This window comes from Bombina bombina, chromosome 5 (assembly GCF_027579735.1).
Source record: "Bombina bombina isolate aBomBom1 chromosome 5, aBomBom1.pri, whole genome shotgun sequence".
Classification (NCBI taxonomy): domain Eukaryota; kingdom Metazoa; phylum Chordata; class Amphibia; order Anura; family Bombinatoridae; genus Bombina; species Bombina bombina.
Genome location: NC_069503.1, coordinates 516,467,877 through 516,486,972, shown reverse-complemented (window position 1 = coordinate 516,486,972; position 19,096 = coordinate 516,467,877). Strand labels below are relative to the sequence as shown.

The 19,096-nt window shown below is 33.1% G+C and overlaps 1 protein-coding gene across 1 annotated transcript in view; it reads right to left on the bottom strand.

The window, feature by feature from the left end:
- The window catches only part of BMPER (BMP binding endothelial regulator), a 300,921-nt gene extending 282,021 nt beyond the window's left edge, over positions 1-18,900 (bottom strand). The window contains exons 1-2 of the mRNA XM_053714435.1: positions 18,364-18,900; positions 16,504-16,589 (exon numbers count right to left, since the gene is read on the bottom strand). Coding sequence (XP_053570410.1) covers positions 16,504-16,589; positions 18,364-18,502 — 225 coding nt within the window. The 5' untranslated portion in view covers positions 18,503-18,900. The remainder of the gene's footprint in view (positions 1-16,503; positions 16,590-18,363) is intronic.
- Between the last annotated feature and the right edge of the window lie 196 nt (positions 18,901-19,096).

The window sequence follows — 19,096 nt, the reverse complement described above, 5'->3', positions numbered from 1 at the left end:
CCTGTAAACAGCTGGGCCCATAGGCTTACATTCTAAGGGGTTCAAGGGGAAAGCAATGGAGTTAGGAAAGGTTAGTGTTGGTTGTATGCATCCCTGAATAGTAGAGTTTTTAGGGAGTGCTTGAAGCTGTTAAAACTAGGGGAAAGTCTTATGGAGCGAGGCAGGGAAAAGCAAGAATGTCAGTTTAGATGCCGGCCCATTTTTGGTGAACAACCTGGGTTGTCCTTGCTGATTGGACAGCACCAATAAACAAGTGCTGTCTATGGTTCTGAACCCAAAAATTGCTGGCTCCTTAGCTTAGATGCCTTCTTTTTCAAATAAAGATAGAAAGAGAACAAAGAAAAATAGATAATAGGAGTAAATTAGAAAGCTGCTTAAAATCGCATGCTCTATCTGAATCAGGAAAGAAAAAAATTGGGTTCAGTGTCCCTTTAATATGAAATATGTATGCTTTAATAAATGTGTTTACATTTTAAATACCCATTTTATATACACATTTCATATGCAGACTTCAGCCTCTTTTGGCGCTCCTAACACATGGGTGAGCCAATAACAATCGGTATATATATGCAGCCACCAATCAGCAGCTAGAACCTAGGTTATTTGCTGCTGCTGAGCTTTCCTAGATAAACCTTTCAGTCAAAGATAACAAGAGAAGGAAGCAAATTAAATAATAGAAGTAAATTGAAAACTTGTTTAAAAATGCATGCTCTTTCTAAATCACAAAAAAAAAAGAATATGGGTTTCATGTCCCTTTAAAGAGATAGTAAACCCCACATTTTTCTTTTAGGATTCAGATAAAACATACAATTTTAAACAAGTTTCCAATTTAATTCTATTATCAAATGTTCTTCATTCTCTTGTTATTCATTGCTGAAGGGACAGCATTGCACTACTGACAGGAAGCTAAAAATATCTATTTAGCCAATCACAGGAAACAAATATGTGCAGGCACCAATTAGCAGCAGCTCCCACTAGTGTATGATATGTGCATATTAATTTTTTTAACAAGGGATACTAAGAGAACGAAGCACATTTGAAAATAGAAGTGAATTTAAAAGTGTTTTAAAATGACCTGCTCTATCTAATTCATGCACGTTTAATTTTGACTTTCCTATCCCTTTAAGTTTAATGAAGTTAGTCAAACCATGCTTAAAGGGACACTCAGGTTAAATAAAATTTTCATGATTCAGATACAGCATGTAATTTTAAACAACTTTCCAATTTACTTCCATTAAAAAAAATGTGCACAGTCTTTTATATTTACAATTTTTGAGTCACCAGATCCTACTGAGCATGTGCAAGAATTCACAGACTATACGTATATGCATTTGTGATTGGCTGATTGCTATCACATGGTACAAGGGGAGTGGAAATATACATAACTTTGAAATTTGTTATAAAAAAATCTACTACTCATTTGAAGTCCAGACTAAGTGCTATTGCATTGTCTTATTATCTTGCATTTGTTGATTATGCAAATCTAATGTGTTGACTGGTCCTTTAAATATTAAATATACACACAATGAGAAATAAAAAGTTCTGGCTTTTAATTTTGGCCTAAATCATAGATTTTCAACAAATTTGCCAAACATTCTTCTAGTCCTTAGTACATAAAATCCAACAGTAATCTACACAAGTTTAGTGGGTGTACCTGCTACATATATGAAATGTTATCCGCCATTTTAGAAGCTATGATCCAAGCAGTACAGGCAATATAGCTTTAAAGATATATCAATCACTAAATAAATGCTAGTTAGAAAAATATACTCAAAGCAAAGATTAGCCTGAGCATATTATGCAGATGTGTTACTAAATATATTATTGTTTAAATATTGTAAAAATAATCGATGGAGTGTGCAACCAATGACTGTGTGCAACAGAGCAGTGTTAAAGTCTGAAGTCAGCACTTAGGAAAGCCTATAATTTTCACAGTTGAATTACAGGACAAAATAGAAAAATTAAAAATAAATGCAGCCACCAATCAGCAAGCGCTATCCAGTGCTCTGAACCAAAAAAGGGCCGGCTTGTAAGCTTACATTCCTGCTTTTTCAAATAAAGATACCAAGAGAATAAAGAAAACTTGATAATAGGAGTAAATTAAAAAGTTGCTTAAAATTGCATGCTCTATCTGAATCACGTAAGAAAAAAAAATTGGGTTCAATATCCCTTTAAATTACATGCAGTTGTGTGTTTTTCATTCATCAAACATTGTTCCCGTTCACAATCTTGCTTTACTGTTATGGTCGAAACAAAATGCTGAGCTCTGGATTTGGCAGCTGAGTAAATGACCAATCTTCAATGTCAATGTTACTTATTTCCAAAGGTTAAAACATTGTGGCCTAGATTACAAGTGGCTGTGTAAGCAAAAACACAGCTATTGTTAAGCTTTTTGCGTTATTTGGGTTGCGCTGGTATTACAAGTTAAAAAAAAATTAAGCTAGCGTTAACCCGAATAGCGTGAAAACCCTAACTTGTGTGTGTGTACATATATATTAATGTTGTTATATGTGTATATATGACTTTATATACATATATACACATATAATGCATTAATACATATGTACACACATGTTACATGTTAGACATGTATATGTATGTGTCTCAATATTAAAACCCTTTGCCTTTTTTTCTAACACCTGAGATCTCCAATCTTTGAGCCCTTATAACTTTTTTGTACAATATTTTATATACTGTAATAATTTTTATTAGACAGTGTTAAAGAGACAGTCTACACCAGAATTTGTATTGTTTTAAAAGATAGATAATCCCTTTATTACCCATTCCCCAGTTTTGCATAACCAACACAGTTATAATAATATACTTTTAACCTCTGTGATTATCTTGTATCTAAGCCTCTGCAAACTGTCCCTTTATTTCAGTTCTTTTGACAGACTTACAGTTTAGCCAATCAGTGCCTGCTCCCAGATAACTTCACGTGCACAAGCACAGTGTTATCTATATGAAATACGTGAACTAACACCCTCTAGTGGTGAAAAACTGTTAAAATGCATTCTGAAAAGAGGTGGCCTTCAAGGTCTAAGAAATTAGCATATGAACCTCCTAGGTTAAGCTTTCAACTAAGAATACCAAGAGAACAAAGCAAAATTGGTGATAAAAGTAAATTGGAAAATTGTTTAAAATTACATGCTCTATCTGAATCATGAAAGTTTATTTCGGCCTAGACTGTCCCCTTAATATGAGTGTAACTGTACTTTGTAATGTATTTTTGATGTGTTTTGTGCAACTTTTTTGTTTTGGAAAACAGTTTACCACAGCTCTGAGATTGCAGTAAGGATTAAAGCAATCATGATTTTGCTCCACTTGTAATATCAGTGCCTCACTTGTAACCTAGCCCTGAGTGTACAATTAGGTTTAACCCACTTGCATTGTCTTACCACACTGCAAGACCATTTTGGTATCCATGAGTATGTACTCTTGGCTTTATCTTGTGGTTGGAATAATGTGGATAAGGAAGTAAAATCCTCTTTCACATACTGGATAGCATTATTTAAAGGGACAGTCAAGTCCAAAAAAACTTTCATGTTTCAAATAGGGCATGTAATTTTAAACAACTTTCCAATTTACTTTTGTCACCAATTTTGCTGTGTTCTCTTGATATTCTTAGTTGAAAGCTAAACCTAGGAGGTTCATATGCTAATTTCTTAGACCTTGAAGGCCGCCTCTAATCAAAATGCATTTTGATAATTTTTCATCACTTGAGGGCATTAGTTCACGTGTTTCATATAGATAACATTGAGCTCATGCATGTGAATTTACCATGGAGACAGCTCTGATTGGCTAAAATGCAAGTCTGTCAAAAGAACTGAAATAAGGGGAAAGTACGCTGAGGCTTAGATACAAGGTAATTACAGAGGTAAAACGTGTATAATTATAACTGTGTTGGTTATGCAAAACTGGGGAATTGGTAATTAAGGAATTATCTATTTTTTAAAAAAATGCTGGTGTTTGCTGTCCCTTTAACTCACCATTTACCCAATATTGAAGGCCAATTAATTTTGTTAAAAAAGAAATAAATCTATAAGTTATATTTATTTATTTTGTTTGCCAATTAAGTGAAATTAACCCATTAAAGGGACATAAATCACACATTTTTCTTTTATAATTCCAATAGAGCATACAATTTAAAACATATTTTTAATTGACTTATATTATCAAATTTGCTTCATTCTCATCGTATCTTTTGTTTCTGAAAAAGCAGCAATATGCTACAAAGAGCTAGGTGAGCCAATGACAACAAGCATATACGTGCATCCACCAATCTGCAGCTAGCTCCCAGTAGTGCATTGCTGCTCCTGAGCCTACCTAGGTATTCTATTCAACAAAGGATATCAATAGAACAAAGCAAATTAGATAATAGCAGCAAACTGGAAAGCTGTTTAAAATTAAATGTTCTATCTAAATCATGAAAGTTTAATTTTGATGTTACTGTCCTTTTAAAAGGCTGTTTATATCTGCAAATGATTATAAATCAGATCTGACAAGAAATAAGAGTATGTCTTAAATGTATTAAGAACAATAAATGCATTAGTCTATAATGTATTTATTTTATATAAATAGAATTTCTATTTTAGACATATTGTAACATTACCTTTTTGTTTATTTTTATTTTTGCTTTCTTGCCTGTTTTTGTTTATAAACATATTTGCAATGTAATTTAAAGGGACATTAAATAAGAAATAAAAAATGCTATTATGTATCATATGAAACAGCTGCATCTTTGCACCTTGAACCTATTTTGTTGCCTGGAAAAAGAAAAAAAAAAGTTGACTTTGTTGGGCCTTTAAGAAGCCAGTGAATGTCTCCAAGTTAGTACAGAATAGTTTTGCCGGCTAATAAGATTCAGCTGTCTTAAATCTATTAAGAAAATTAAGTACTGTAGTTGATAATTTAATTATTTTGGAATATAAATATATTTTCCAGTTTAGCTATATGTTGTCAAAATGTTGTTTTATTTTATCATTTTTACTTTCTTGCTTGTTTTTCTTTATAAACAGCTCAAGACAATCAGATTTACAATGTAATTTAATAGCATCCAATTCTGAGATGACACCGTGAAAATTAAACTAATCTAAACCTAAAACACGATTCCTTTGTACTTTCATTGTTCGTATGATTTCAAACTAATAAGTCTCTTTCAAGCAATGACTCCAGAATATCTTCGTTAAAAGGAAAAAGACAAAAAAAAGACAAAACAATGGCCACTTTGCCGGGAGATTTGCAATTTCCAAAGTGGAAAAGTCTCTGCATCTATTTACTAAAAATAACCCTTTAGCTTCAGGCAGGGGGCAGCATTACTTTTGTGCTACAAATCTCCCTATTGATCCTTTTCATTTAAGCTTGACTGTGTATGTTCTATTCCTAAACAGACATTAAACAGCATCATAAAAATGTCAGTCACACTGTTGTTACTTGACTTTCCTTACACTTAAGTAGATTAAGGATTCTCTTCTTTATAGAGCCACCTTTGACTGTGAAATGTTAAGCTATAATGACCATGCAATGCAATTCATTCAGATCTCACAAATACTCGACTTTATTTTCTGGTGCTCAGTTTCTCAGTATAATAAGATGCACTTTATCCGAAACAAATACCCAGTGTGCAGACAATACCCAGCGCAAACGACACCCCTAAAGGGATGTCAAAATAGTAGGGATATTTAACACTAAATAAATGTTAGTATTATGTATACAAAACAAAGATTAGACTAAGAATAATATGCAGGTGTATTTTCTTAATACATTAGTTGTTTATTAATAATATTAAAAAAATAAGTATAAAGTTTTTGTATGCATAAAGCAACGAGATCCACCATGTTGTAACTAAGATGTCCTTCTCTGCTGTATCCAATTAGGGATAGTTTTAAATTGGTCACTATAATGTGCAACCAATGACTTTGTAGAATATAGCAGTGCTTAGTATGGAGTCTACCCTTCCATTTTTAACAGGAATTGGAAAGCCAACCATTTTTAAAGGAAAAAGAGGACAAAATAAATATTACAAATCTTTTTATTTACTACACTTACATAAACATTTTATATTACAATTTAAGTGTGTTTAATGTCCCTTTAATTTTTTTTCCTTGTTGACACTAAAAGAATGCATTTTAAAATATATTTAAGTTTTTGGTAAAAATTATGTTTCTGAGACTTTTTTTTTTTCTGCTCGAGTAGTTGTTCACCAATAATGCAATGGGAATTTTGCATATCAGGCCCAGTTGTATAGAGACATGCATCACCCTGTTAGTTTTAAAATAGAGATGACATATATTTCCTATCCATATTTAATTGCTTGTTATTTATTTAATGATTTTATGATTTTACATTACCATAAATACAAAGTATTCCATAAGTGTTCCATAATAGTTATTTATCTCTTACCTCAAAAATAAAAACAATGGAACTTCAGTAACTACTGGATATTTAAAAGAAATCATTGTGTAATAATTAAACTATCAAAAGAACCTAAAATGATTAGTTATGCATAATGAACCAAGTTTGCAATATATTTTCATTATTTATTTTGCCCCCCTTTAATTTAGCTCTGAAAATTGAGCAATTTCTAAATCCCAGAACTTAAACTGCACACTGCTGACCCTAATTAGCTTTAACTGATAACAATTGTAAAACAATGCAGTCTATATATACCATCATTATAGCAGGGACTAGTCTTGTTGTTGTGGACTAAAGCCCAGATTGGTACAAAGGTCATTTAAAGGAATAGTTTACCCCCAAATTTTCTGCCCTTTAAATTGTTCCCAATGATCCATTTTACCTGATGAAGTGTATTAAATTGTTTACAAGTAGCTTGTTTATCAATATTTCAGCATTTGAAATAGCTGATTTAGCCATGGGTATCCCAACCTATACTGAAAGTTTCTATACTTAAAGGGACAGTCAAGTCCAAAAAAAACTTTCATGTTTTAAATAGGACATGCAATTTTAAACAACTTCCCAATTTACTTTTATCACCAATTTTGCTTTGTTCTCTTGGTATTCTTAGTTGAAAGCTAAAACTAGGAGGTTCATATGCTAATTTCTTAGACCTTGAAGACTGCCTCTAATCTGAATACATTTTGACCCCTAGAGGGCATTTGTTCACGTTTCATATAGATAACATTGAGTTCAAGCACGTAAAGTGACCTAGGACTGAGCACTGATTGGCTAAACTGCATGTCTGTCAAAACAACTGAAATAAGGGGGCAGTCAGCAGAAGCTTAGATACAAGATAATTACAGAGGCAAAACGTGTATTATTATAACTGTGTTGGTTATGCAAAACTGGGGAATGGGTAATAAAGGGATTATTTTTCTTTTTAAACAACAAAAATTCTGGTGTTGACTGTCCCTTTAAGTCCAGGCAATTGACAGGCTATATAAACACAGCCAGCAGAGGAAATTACACTTTAGGTGAGGTGTAGAAGAGATAGCTAATAAAAACAATTTTCCATTGTTATCTCTAAGTATTGAGCTTTGGTGTACAGACAAATATAAGATAAGGAAGCATGTGTATGTACACAGTGATAGCATAATGAGATCTGATTTTACCTGCAAGCTCAACCCATTGTAATAGACTGTGGTTATAAAGCACAAAAGCAGCTACTTTATATGCACAAATAAACCTGATACATTCTATACTCTGCAGCTGATATAACAAGTCATTGGAAATACATTAAAGGACAACTAAATGCAGTACCGTTGCATAATTAAAGTAAAAGTAAATGTATTGTTCCCACAAACAAATAATGTAAGGGATTCCTCATTTAACACTCTTTACAGTCGCTAACTTTGTTTTTTTTAATTAATTATTATTTTGTTTATATTTAATATTATTAGACTGTACCGTCTATTATGTTCCTACGCCCCCCCCCCTCATTTCCTGGTCTAGCTATATTTCAAGTAAGAGCAATCCCACCCGCTCTTACGAGTTCATCCGTGCGCGCTCCCGTGCAGCTACATCCACTGCGCATTCGTTAAAATATAAACTAAAATTCTGATTGATCCGATGTAACTATTTGCAATCGCGTTTGCCTGTTGTGGACAATGCGCATGCGTAGTTGAAGTTGTGGATGTGAAGTGAGGATATTCAGACGCCACTGGGGGACCAATAAGAATAGTAAAGACAATATTCGTAATTTCTAAATAATAATAAAAATTGGGATCCGGGCGGAGAGACGACGAAATAAATATTCAGATTAAAAGCTACCATTATAACCTTATTTGATCATAAAAAAACAAAACAAAAATTAAACTCTATTTTTATATGTAGTTTGCGTTGCAGCATAGAGGGGTTTCATACTTTACTTTCACTTTAACAAGGGCATCAAAAAAAGACAATGCAATAACACCTACTCTGAATTTAAAATAAGCAATAGATTTTTTTTTCTGGCACATTTGTTTTTTCTCCCATTTTCCGGCCCCCTGTATCATGTGACAGACATCAGCCAATCACAGACTAATATATGTATACTTAGCAGAAACAAAAAATAGAAGAGTGCTTATGGAGATGCCTAGATAGGTATCTCAGCTGATTGAGGTGCATAACCAACACAGTTATATTAATATACTTTTTACCTCTGTGATTACCTTGTATCTAGGAACCTTCTTCCAGCCCCTGATCACATGACTGTGACTGTTTATTATCTATGGTCTTAAATTTAGCATTGTTTTGTGCTAAATCTTAAATAACCCCCTGTGCCTGAACACAGTGTTATCTATATCAGTGATTTTTAACCTTTTTTTTGCCGTGGCACACTTTTTTACATTAAAAAATCCTGTGGCACACCACCATCCCAAAATTTAAAAAAAATCACACATTGTAGCCTAATACAGCATATATATATACACATACACACAAACACACACATACTGTATGTATTGTAATGTTATGCCATGCATCCTACAAACTACCCCTGCACTGGGAGTAAAAAACAAGCAAAGTTTAAAAAATATGTCACACGGTTGTCAGTCTGCCGTGGCACACCTGAGGATATCTCACGGCACACTAGTGTGCCACGGCACACTGGTTGAAAAACACTGATCTATATGGCCCACGTGTACTTTCTGTCTCTTTGTGTTGAAAAGAGATTAAAAAAGCCTGTGATAAGAGGCAGCCCTCAAAGGCTTAGAAATTAGCATATGAGCCTACCTATGTTTAGTTTAAACTAAGAATACCAAGAGAAAAAAGCAAATTTGATGATAAAAGTAAATTGGAAAGTTGATTAAAATTAAAAGTCCTATCTGAATATTGAGAGTTTAATTTATACTAGACTGTCCCTTTAAGGGGAAAAAAATATTGTACAGTATATTGTGCCTTTTAAGTCATTTTCCTCCTTACATTTATATGCTCTAATAGGAAGGAGGGGATGCCTAATAAGTTGTTTTTGTTACAGGCATATTAGAACATCAAGGGGATATGGTGATATCATGACACACAATTGTGATTAAAATATTTTTACAAAAGTGCAAGTTGTCTTTCCAGTGGAGAAAATCTCCACTAGTAATGTTATTTTTAAGGAAAATAAAACCTAACTTTTCTCATACATGAAAGAAATGCACCATGCAATTAAATCATTTTAAAGATAGAAAAAGTTATAACCTCAGTTAAAGGGACAGTAAATTTGAAATTAAACTTTAGTGATTCAGATAGATCATGCAATTTTAAACTACATTCCAATTTATTTATTTTATCTAATTTGTTTTGTTCTCTGGATATCCTTTGTTTAGAGTAATTAGGTAGGCTGATCAGAGCTTAGAAGCATGCACGTATCTATAGAAGTTTATGGCAGCAGTGTTTGCAACTATGTATAACATTGCTATAGACAGTGTTGTAAACACTGCTGTCAGATGACTAAAGACATGTGCACACTCCTGAGCTCACCTACAGGCCCATTTATCAAGCTCCGTACGGAGTTTGAAGGGCCGTGTTTCTGGCGAGTCTTCAGACTCGCCAGAAACACAAGTTATGAAGCAGCGGTCTAAAGACCGCTGCTTCATAACCCTGTCCGCCTGCTCTGGGCAGGCGGACAGAAATCGCCGGAAATCAACCCGATCGAATACGATCGGGTTGATTGACACCCCCCTGCTGGCGGCCGATTGGCCGCGAGTCAGCAGGGGGCGGCGTTGCACCAGCAGCTCTTGTGAGCTGCTGGTGCAATGTTAAATGCGGAGAGCGTATTGCTCTCCGCATTTAGCGAGGTCTTGCGGACCTCATCCGCAGTGTCGGATCAGGTCCGCAAGCCCTTTGATAAATGGGCCCTCTAGAATTATTCTTTAACAAAGAACTAAACATAATTGATAACTATAGTAAAATGGAAAGTTATTTAAAATGTAGTGCTCTATCCAATCCATTTAAAGGGACACTGTACAATAGATTTTTCTTTGCATAAGTGTTTTGCAGATGATCCATTTATATAGCCCATCTGGGAGTGTTTTTGTGAAAATGTACAGTTTTGCTTATTTTTATATACATTGTGCTGATTTTCAGACTCCTAACCAAGCCCCAAATTACCAGATGTATACTGATGTCTACAGACTCCTGCTTGCTCCTGTTTGTGTAATCTGTCTTTTCATATGCAGGGGAGGGGGGAGTGTCTACTCTTCTAACTTTCTCACCCCTTTCACTGGGTGTCCCAGCCTAACCTCATCACACAGTGCTAAATTGGAAGCTTCTAAGTAAGATTTTAAAAGGTTTTATACTGGATTTTTATATCAGTATCTGTGCACAGTCTTCTTTATAGTAGTGTCTATTACATGCAGTTATATGAAAATTGGTGTTTCATTTTGACTTTACTGTCCCTTTAAACTACTTGCACACAATATTCTCTTTGTACAATTGTTTAAAAATATATATATATATATATTTTTTTTTTTACGTGTTTAGCTGCTGAAAAAATATACTTTTTCTTTGCAGCCTGGTTTTTCACCTTCAATACAGCTGTAGGAGAACTGGAGCAATCAGTGATGAGAGAATACTGAGATTTGCAAAAGGCATTTTCTCCTAGTTTTAACTGAAATTGAGACCTATTTTTATGTTTTCATGCAAACATGTCTAAGTGTTGATCCATCATATGCCTGATGTAATTTATTTATAAGGTCACTTTAGCATAGTCCAAAAATTCCACGTCTGAAAATACATACAAGTGAAGATAGCAGGCTAAGGTGAAAGAACAACTGTGTTGAAAAATGATATAGTTATAACCACTTGGAAATTTAAATCACTTAATCCTAATCCATTTTGATCTGGATATAAAGTTGCACCAAACGTACTGTCAAGTCTTGTACCATAAAGTCAGATAAATTGTGTATTATTCAAAACCAATATATTACTCATTTGAGCCTGTGTTTAACCTGAAGGAAAACACTTCCTAAAAACTTTATTAGATTACCTCAAAATCAAATATTGGGCAATGTCAATGTGAAGCACTATCTTTATTTTTTTATGGTTTCCTATATTATATTTTCTTTTTTGTAAAGAAAAATGATTAGCAAAATCAATGTATTGCAATGATTTTAGATTTGTATCTTTGCAGTATTTTGAAAAGGACATTAGAGTATTTTTATTTATTTCTTCTGTTCATAAAATGGCATTTAAAAATGGATTACAGTTTTTGGGAAAAAAAATTACGTTCTTTTACTGATTTACGGTTCTGCTTATCAGCCAGTGAGAAATCAGTCCTTAAGGCACAGTTACATACTGACATGTACTTCCTGTAAGCATCAAATTAAACACATTTTAAATAACTTATATGCATGCAAAATATTTTCAAATGTTTAAATATTTATTTTCATGTGAATTACAGGAATATTTAGATTTCACTGTTGCTTAAATACTGAAACGTTCACAAAAATAATAATACAAGTAATACATATAGGCCTAAGTATGTGTTAAAACAATAATATAATAATGAGTAATTATCAGGTTGAAAGGGGATTTGTTTTTATCACAGCTTTACAAATGCAAAATCAGAATAATAAACATGCTTTCTCTCTAAAGGATCCTGTTAGAATTTGTACATTCTACAAACTAGAACTAGATTACACCTAAAGCTAAGCTTTGTGACAAAAGTAAATTAAATAAAGTTTGATTTGAAAAAACTTTATGTATAGAGTACAAAAAAATAAACAAATAACGTTTGATACTGATTGTTGAAAGCTCCATTAAATGACTTATTTCTGTTTTATTGTAATTGTAGTAAAGCAGATCCTCAATCATCTAATAATATTAATAATAGGCACCCAATGAAAACATGCCTGATGTGAAACAATCAAAGACTATCTGACAGGTGTGCAATTTAAAAAATAAAATTCAATCAGCTTTATTGAAAACAAAAAAACAAATAAAGTGCAATTTAAATTTTAGCTGGATGTCAGCAATTGATCTCTTCTCTGTGCCACGATAGAGGGATCAAATACTCTTTGTACGCTAATTGTCACCAAAAATGGGAACACACATAATGAATTTCTTGTGTGAAGCACGCATGTACTGTATGTCATGAGGGTAGTGGCTTTTTAAGTAGATGAAAATCTAAATTGCAAAATGAACCAAATTAATTATAAACCACAGACCACTTTTCTTTCTTTCTTTTTTTTTTAAGTAGTGTGTTTCTAGACATGACAAACATCTATTGTAACTATAACATTCACATCTGAGAACGTTCTTTTCCTTAAAGGGAGAGTACACTGTAAAATTGTTTTTCCATAAATGTATTTTAAATGACTTGTTATACCAACTGCAGAGTATAAAATATTTGAGAAACTGCATTTTCGGGTTTATTTGTGTATCTGAAGTAGCTGGTTTTGTGCTTTGAAACCACAGCCTATTACAATGGGTTGAGCTTCAGGTAATATCAGATCTCATTATGTTATCACTTTCATGTACACAGACTTGCTTCCTTATCTTATATTTGTCTGGAACACCAAAGGACAATACATAGAGAGAACAATGGAAAATTATAATTGTATTACTTAACTATCATGCCCCCACTGAGGGTTTAATCTCTTCTGCTAGCTGTGTTTACTTAGGCTTTTCAATAGCATATACGCAAGTATCAAAACTTTCAGTATAGGTTGGGAAACCACAAGCTAAATCAGCTATTTCAAATGCTGAAATATGAGTAAAGGAGCTACTTGCAACCAATTTAATACACTCTAGCAGGTAAAAAGGATCATTGGGAATAATTTAAAGGGGAGAAAGTTTTTGGGTGAACTGTCCCTTTAATTTATGTGCAATTCAGGTTTGCATGGATCACTTTTTTGCATACCCTGTATGATGCAAACTAATCTATTGCTGACGCAATGCAAGACACTGCTAGATCTCTAACCAGTCTTGCTGTTTAAAATTTGGGGAGTCTGTTAAAGGGACACTGAACCCAAAATTTTTCTTTCGTGATTCAGATAGAGCATGACATTTTAAGCAACTTTCTAATTTACACCTATTATCAAATTTTCTAAATTCTCTTAGTATCTTTATTTGAAATGCAAGAATGTGAGTTTAGATGCCGACCCATTTTTAGTGAACAACCTGGGTTGTTCTTGCTGATTGGTGGATAAATTCATCCACCAATAAAAAAAAATGCTGTTCAGAGTTTTGAACCAAAAAAAAGCCTAGATGTCTTCTTTTTCAAATAAAGATAACAAGAGAATGAAGAAAACATATGTAATAGGAGTAAATTAGAAAGTTGCTAAAAATTGCATGCTCTATCTAAATCATGAAAGAAAAAATGTGGGTTCAGTATCCCTTCAAGAACATATCTAGATATGATCTACATGCCTATGCATTACAAAAACTCTTAATGAAACCATGCTAGCTTTTGTTTAAAGCATTTCTAATACACGTGTCCTAATGTATTGATGTGCATTTCAACTGTGACAGGAATGTCCCTTTAAGTGCAGCATTCTCACAAGAAAAATGTAACAATACATTGAATCCTTTTATAATTACAGTTAAAGGATACCTATCACCTACTGTGATAAACACAGTGTAGGAATGACCTTTATCTTTCCATTAAAGGGAGTAGTTTCATCCGAAACTACATACTATATACACCTTGAGTTTTTAGGAAAGGCATGCAGCAAATGTTCTTTTGTGAGTGTCAGTATTCTGTCATATTTTGTTTTGGATCTGCTGTAAAGCAGCTGGCACAATATATTATGTGTGATATTTTAATTAAAGAGACATCAAAGTCATTTTGTATACTCGAATAGCTTATGTCAGCAATTTAAGGGACAGAAAACCCCAAAAATGTATTTCATGAATTGGATAGAACATACAATTTGAAACAACTTTCCAATTTACTTCTATTATCAAAAGTGCTTCATTCTCTTGTTATCGTTTGCACTACTGGCAGCTGGCTGAACACATCTAGTTAGCCAATCACAAGAGACAAATGTGTGCAGTCGCCAATCAGAATCTAGCTAGGATATGCGCGTATTCTTTTTCAATAAGGGATACTAAGAGAACGAAGCATATTTGAAAATAGAAGTGAATTTAAGTGTCTTAAAATTACATGCTCTATCTGAATCATGCAAGTTTAATTTTGACTTTCCTATCACTTTAAGCATTGCATTGCAAAAAGATCTGCATACAAAATACATGTTTTAAAAGTATATAGAGTCTTTTTGTTAGTAAAATGCACAGGGTTTTTCTGGTCATGAACTGACCCCTTGAAAAACTTATTGAGTATGTTTTTCTAATCTCCTTTGTTGTAGCTAATTAGGGACGAGCTCCTGCACTGATTAAGTTAACTCAGTGTAAAATGTTTTAGGGTCAGTGTCCTCAAGTCTGCAGTATGCACTCCAGCCTCTCTTAGAGGTCAGTGGGACAACTGCACTTGATGCAGAATAAAAGTATATTGCAAGGTCTTCTTTACTAGACATAGAGAGAGATATTGTATGGATAATTCGATTTGCAGATTGACATCCTTTAAAATTAAACTTAATATTCAGTGGGAAAAAAAAATTCTATCTCTATTTTATCTTAGGCAACTGTGTGGCTGAATTGTGCAGCAGCATCCCAAATATTACTAAATCAGAACAATAAGAAATTAACATTTTTTTCCCACTTGACAGTTTCTGAACTATTAGTGAATATTTAGTTTCCAAATTCCCTTTTTCCAAAAAGTTGCTATGTATTACAAAAGATCAATGCAGCAAGATCTCTGTTAACTGCAAATGGTTAAAATATAACAAAAATAAACTGATACATTTCATTTGTTTGAATTTTTGCTCACATGATTAATCATTTATATATGTATATATATATATATACTGTATATATATATGTGTGTGTGTGAAACACACATTTATAATTATTACATAATTTACAAATAGACAAAGTGCGCAGCAAGTAAATTGATAAACCAATAAAGTAAACTGAAAAACAAAATACCTCTCTAATACCTCTTTAAACAATAACAATTTAACTATTTATAAACCAATTTTTCTGGTTCCTAAAAAACGTATAAGACTTCTTACAATATTTAGCTGTACTAATGTATAGCTTTTGGAAGGATTATGTTATTTGTATGTGAGTTTTTTGTATTTTAAACAATTTGATATTCTGTAAAATACTGGAATTACTTGACTTTATAGTTTAACACTTCGGTTGCCATACCAGGTTGCAACATATTGCTATGGTGACTAAAGAGTTCGTAAAATACTACCTAAGTGGGAAAATACTAGTAACAAGGTATTATCATGGATAAATATATTTTGACACTGCTTATATCAATCATCAAGCTGTAATCATGACATCTATTAAACATACCACTGGGGTTAGTGTAGTTGAATATAAATTTAAGACACAATATAAGTTAAGAGTTGCAGATTCCAATCAAGTAACTTTTGTATAAGTCATGGATCATGGTATGATTACACAGGTCATATTGTACTAATAAATATAAAAAAAATCTATATCTATCAATCGAGATATATATATATATATATATATATATATATATATATATATATATATATATGTGTGTGTGTGTGTGTGTGTGTGTGTGTGTGAATGATCTCACCTTTATAATAAAAATATATAAATACATTTTTTAAATATTACTTTCAAGAATAGTGATGCTTAATGAAATGTTTGTTTAACAGTAGAATAATATAATAATGTAATAATAATGTATTATTATAAATCAAAATAACCTAACCACAACATTGGGACACTGAAGAAAAAAAATAAAGCATCACATTTACAACATTGACAACAGTATATTTTGCTCTTTATGATGTTTCACATATAGAGATAAAATGCTTCAACCACACACATTCCTATCTGGATATCCCATTCTGTACAAGTCATAAATAAAAATGAAATAGACATCTGATAAATATAATACCCCAGGGCACTAGTGCATATGTTCATACTTTTTATAAGGGTTTAGCAGACAGTTATAATGCACGTTTTTATGGACATAGGTTATAGATCTTCTCTTATGACCTACAAAACCCAGCAACAAAGTTAAGTAAAACTTACCAGACAAACGCAGGAGATACATGGGTTATCCGTGATAAATGGAATCTGTAAAGTTTCTCCTTCATTTTCACATTTGGCCACAGATCCTTAGAGAAGAGAACCAGGTGATCATTTACCATCCCAATATAAACAACATCAGCTTTTTATTAATAAGTAAATACTTTGAAATGTGATGAGCTGTCCTTAACTCCCCTAGTTTTATTGTAAGACCACAGGGACCAGAATATTTAGAGAAGATATATTTGTAAAAAGCTCAGGTTTTACAACACATGTGATAAATTTTTATGAGAAACTTGAAGATGTAATTACAGTTGTCTTAAAAGACTCCATTGAACCAATTATAGGCCTATTTTTAAAAGGACCACTGCCTGATTTTACATTTCAAGGATCAGTATGCAGTTAAATTCTAGTAGGATACTTTGTTTTATTTTTCTAAACAACAGTATAGAACAATTCAATATTAGTATGCTCAGATTAATGAAGGGTAAGGAAAGGCATCTGATCAGAGCGTTCATTTAATAGGATGTGTACTGTATATATCATCTGGGGCTCAGACACATTGCTTTAATAACTATGCCAAGCTGACTGATCTATGGTAACTTTCAATTACTTAGGAAAACACATCCTGTCAACAAAAGGTTCATGTTTCTAGTTATTACAAGTTGTATTCTGCTCATATGTCGCTTCCACAAGTATAAGGAAGTATTTAGTTAAATAAGGGGGCACTTAGGACAGAAGATATCTCTTGGCCTGACATATTCTGATGATATATAACCTTTTATAGTCCATCAAGAACTCATTTTAACAGCCAAGAAGAGGCAAAGCTATATCCTATAACAACCTCTCCTCCCTAGTCTTTATTCTCTATGATAAGATTAGTATTATCTCTGTTTCAAATCACTTTTTGAAATTCAACGCTGTTTGCATTTATTAAGAGTTGAACTTGGTTTTCTTTTATGCACCTGGTGTCAGTAAGGCATGCCTTTTAAAAATGGCTTTGGTCCTCCTCACCTGTCTTTAAACATGTAATTATATCCAGCAGTCATTCTCATTTACTATATAAGATATTCCCCTTCAATTAAATACAAGCAAAAAGGTGAGACCCACAGGGCAAATCTCTTGCAACAAGGAGAACAACTCTAGAACAAATATAAGGGTCCAGCCACCTGTCTAAGATAACTGAAGTGCAGTTTATCAGTCACTATGCTGATGGGAGGGATCTTTAAAAATGGACAACAACCACAAATTTGCAACAATAAAAAAGTGGGAATGTGAACCATGCTACTATTATTATAGCTTGACACAACTCCTTAATAAAAAATAATAATTATTATAATATTAATATATGGTGAAACGTGTCACTATTGGTAACCAGTCGCCAATATGTGTGTGTGTCTATATATATATATATATATATATATATATATATGTGTTTGTGTATATATATATATATATATATATATATATATATATATATATGTATATATGTGTGTGTGTGTGTGTGTGTGTGCATATATATATACACACACACACGCACAAAGGATGTCCTGTTAGTTAATCATGTCAGCTGCAAAATAAATTACTATAACTGTTACATATTTTACATCCATCTAATACAAATATTTATCATCTATCCAGTAAGACCAGATTCCATGTCAAATATATCATAATGTATACTTCCTAAATGAATGTGTGTCTATATATATATATATATATATATATATATATATATATATATATATATATATATATATATATATATATATATAAAATATATATAAATAAATATATATATATATATACATATAAATATGATATGTAACGTTTTTATTGAAATATACTAACAGAGAATGTTTCTACCTGTCAAGAATGAAGATCCCAGAGACATCCGAACAAAAGTGCTGAACAGGAAAACCCATGTAGTGAATGTTATAATCCCAGGAGAGGTGGCACACATTGCCAGGGACTTGCCACTGGTAGAGCAGCAACTGCAGTGCATGGTCCCTACAGCTCTAGGTTCCCCTAGAGTCACTGAGTGAATAGACAGGAGGCAGCACAGTCACCTAGCTGCTGCTAACTGCTCAGTGCTGCTGAGCTACTGCTGCGGGAGCTGAGGACAAGGGGGGGTGATCAGAGGAGGGTCCTAGTGCTGGTGCTGCTGCTGTTGGATAGACTGCTATTGCTACTATTACTCTTTGGGTTGGCTTCCGTTTCCTTTATTTTCTTCCTCAGCACCCCTCCTCCTATTTTTTTTTTTCTATTCCCAACACACAAGCGTGCCTAAAATCCTCCTGAGCCTGATGCAAATGCGGCTGCTGGTGCATGTGTGCAGACAGCCGGTGCTGCTGATCCTATCATGATCACTCATCAGACAAGGCAGGTCAGAGACCTCTTAGACAAAGGGCTGAACCTGGACCGCACCTTGCCTGCTCAGTACTTGCCCACATACAGCAAGCAGGAGAGCAGCGCACCTCTGGACTTGCAATGTCACCATCTAATCTGAGAAAAGTTTTTTTTTTGTCTCATCATTACAGAGCTTCATCCAGCCAGGTGCTTTATCTTGATCTTTATATTATCTCTTGTATTCCCTTGT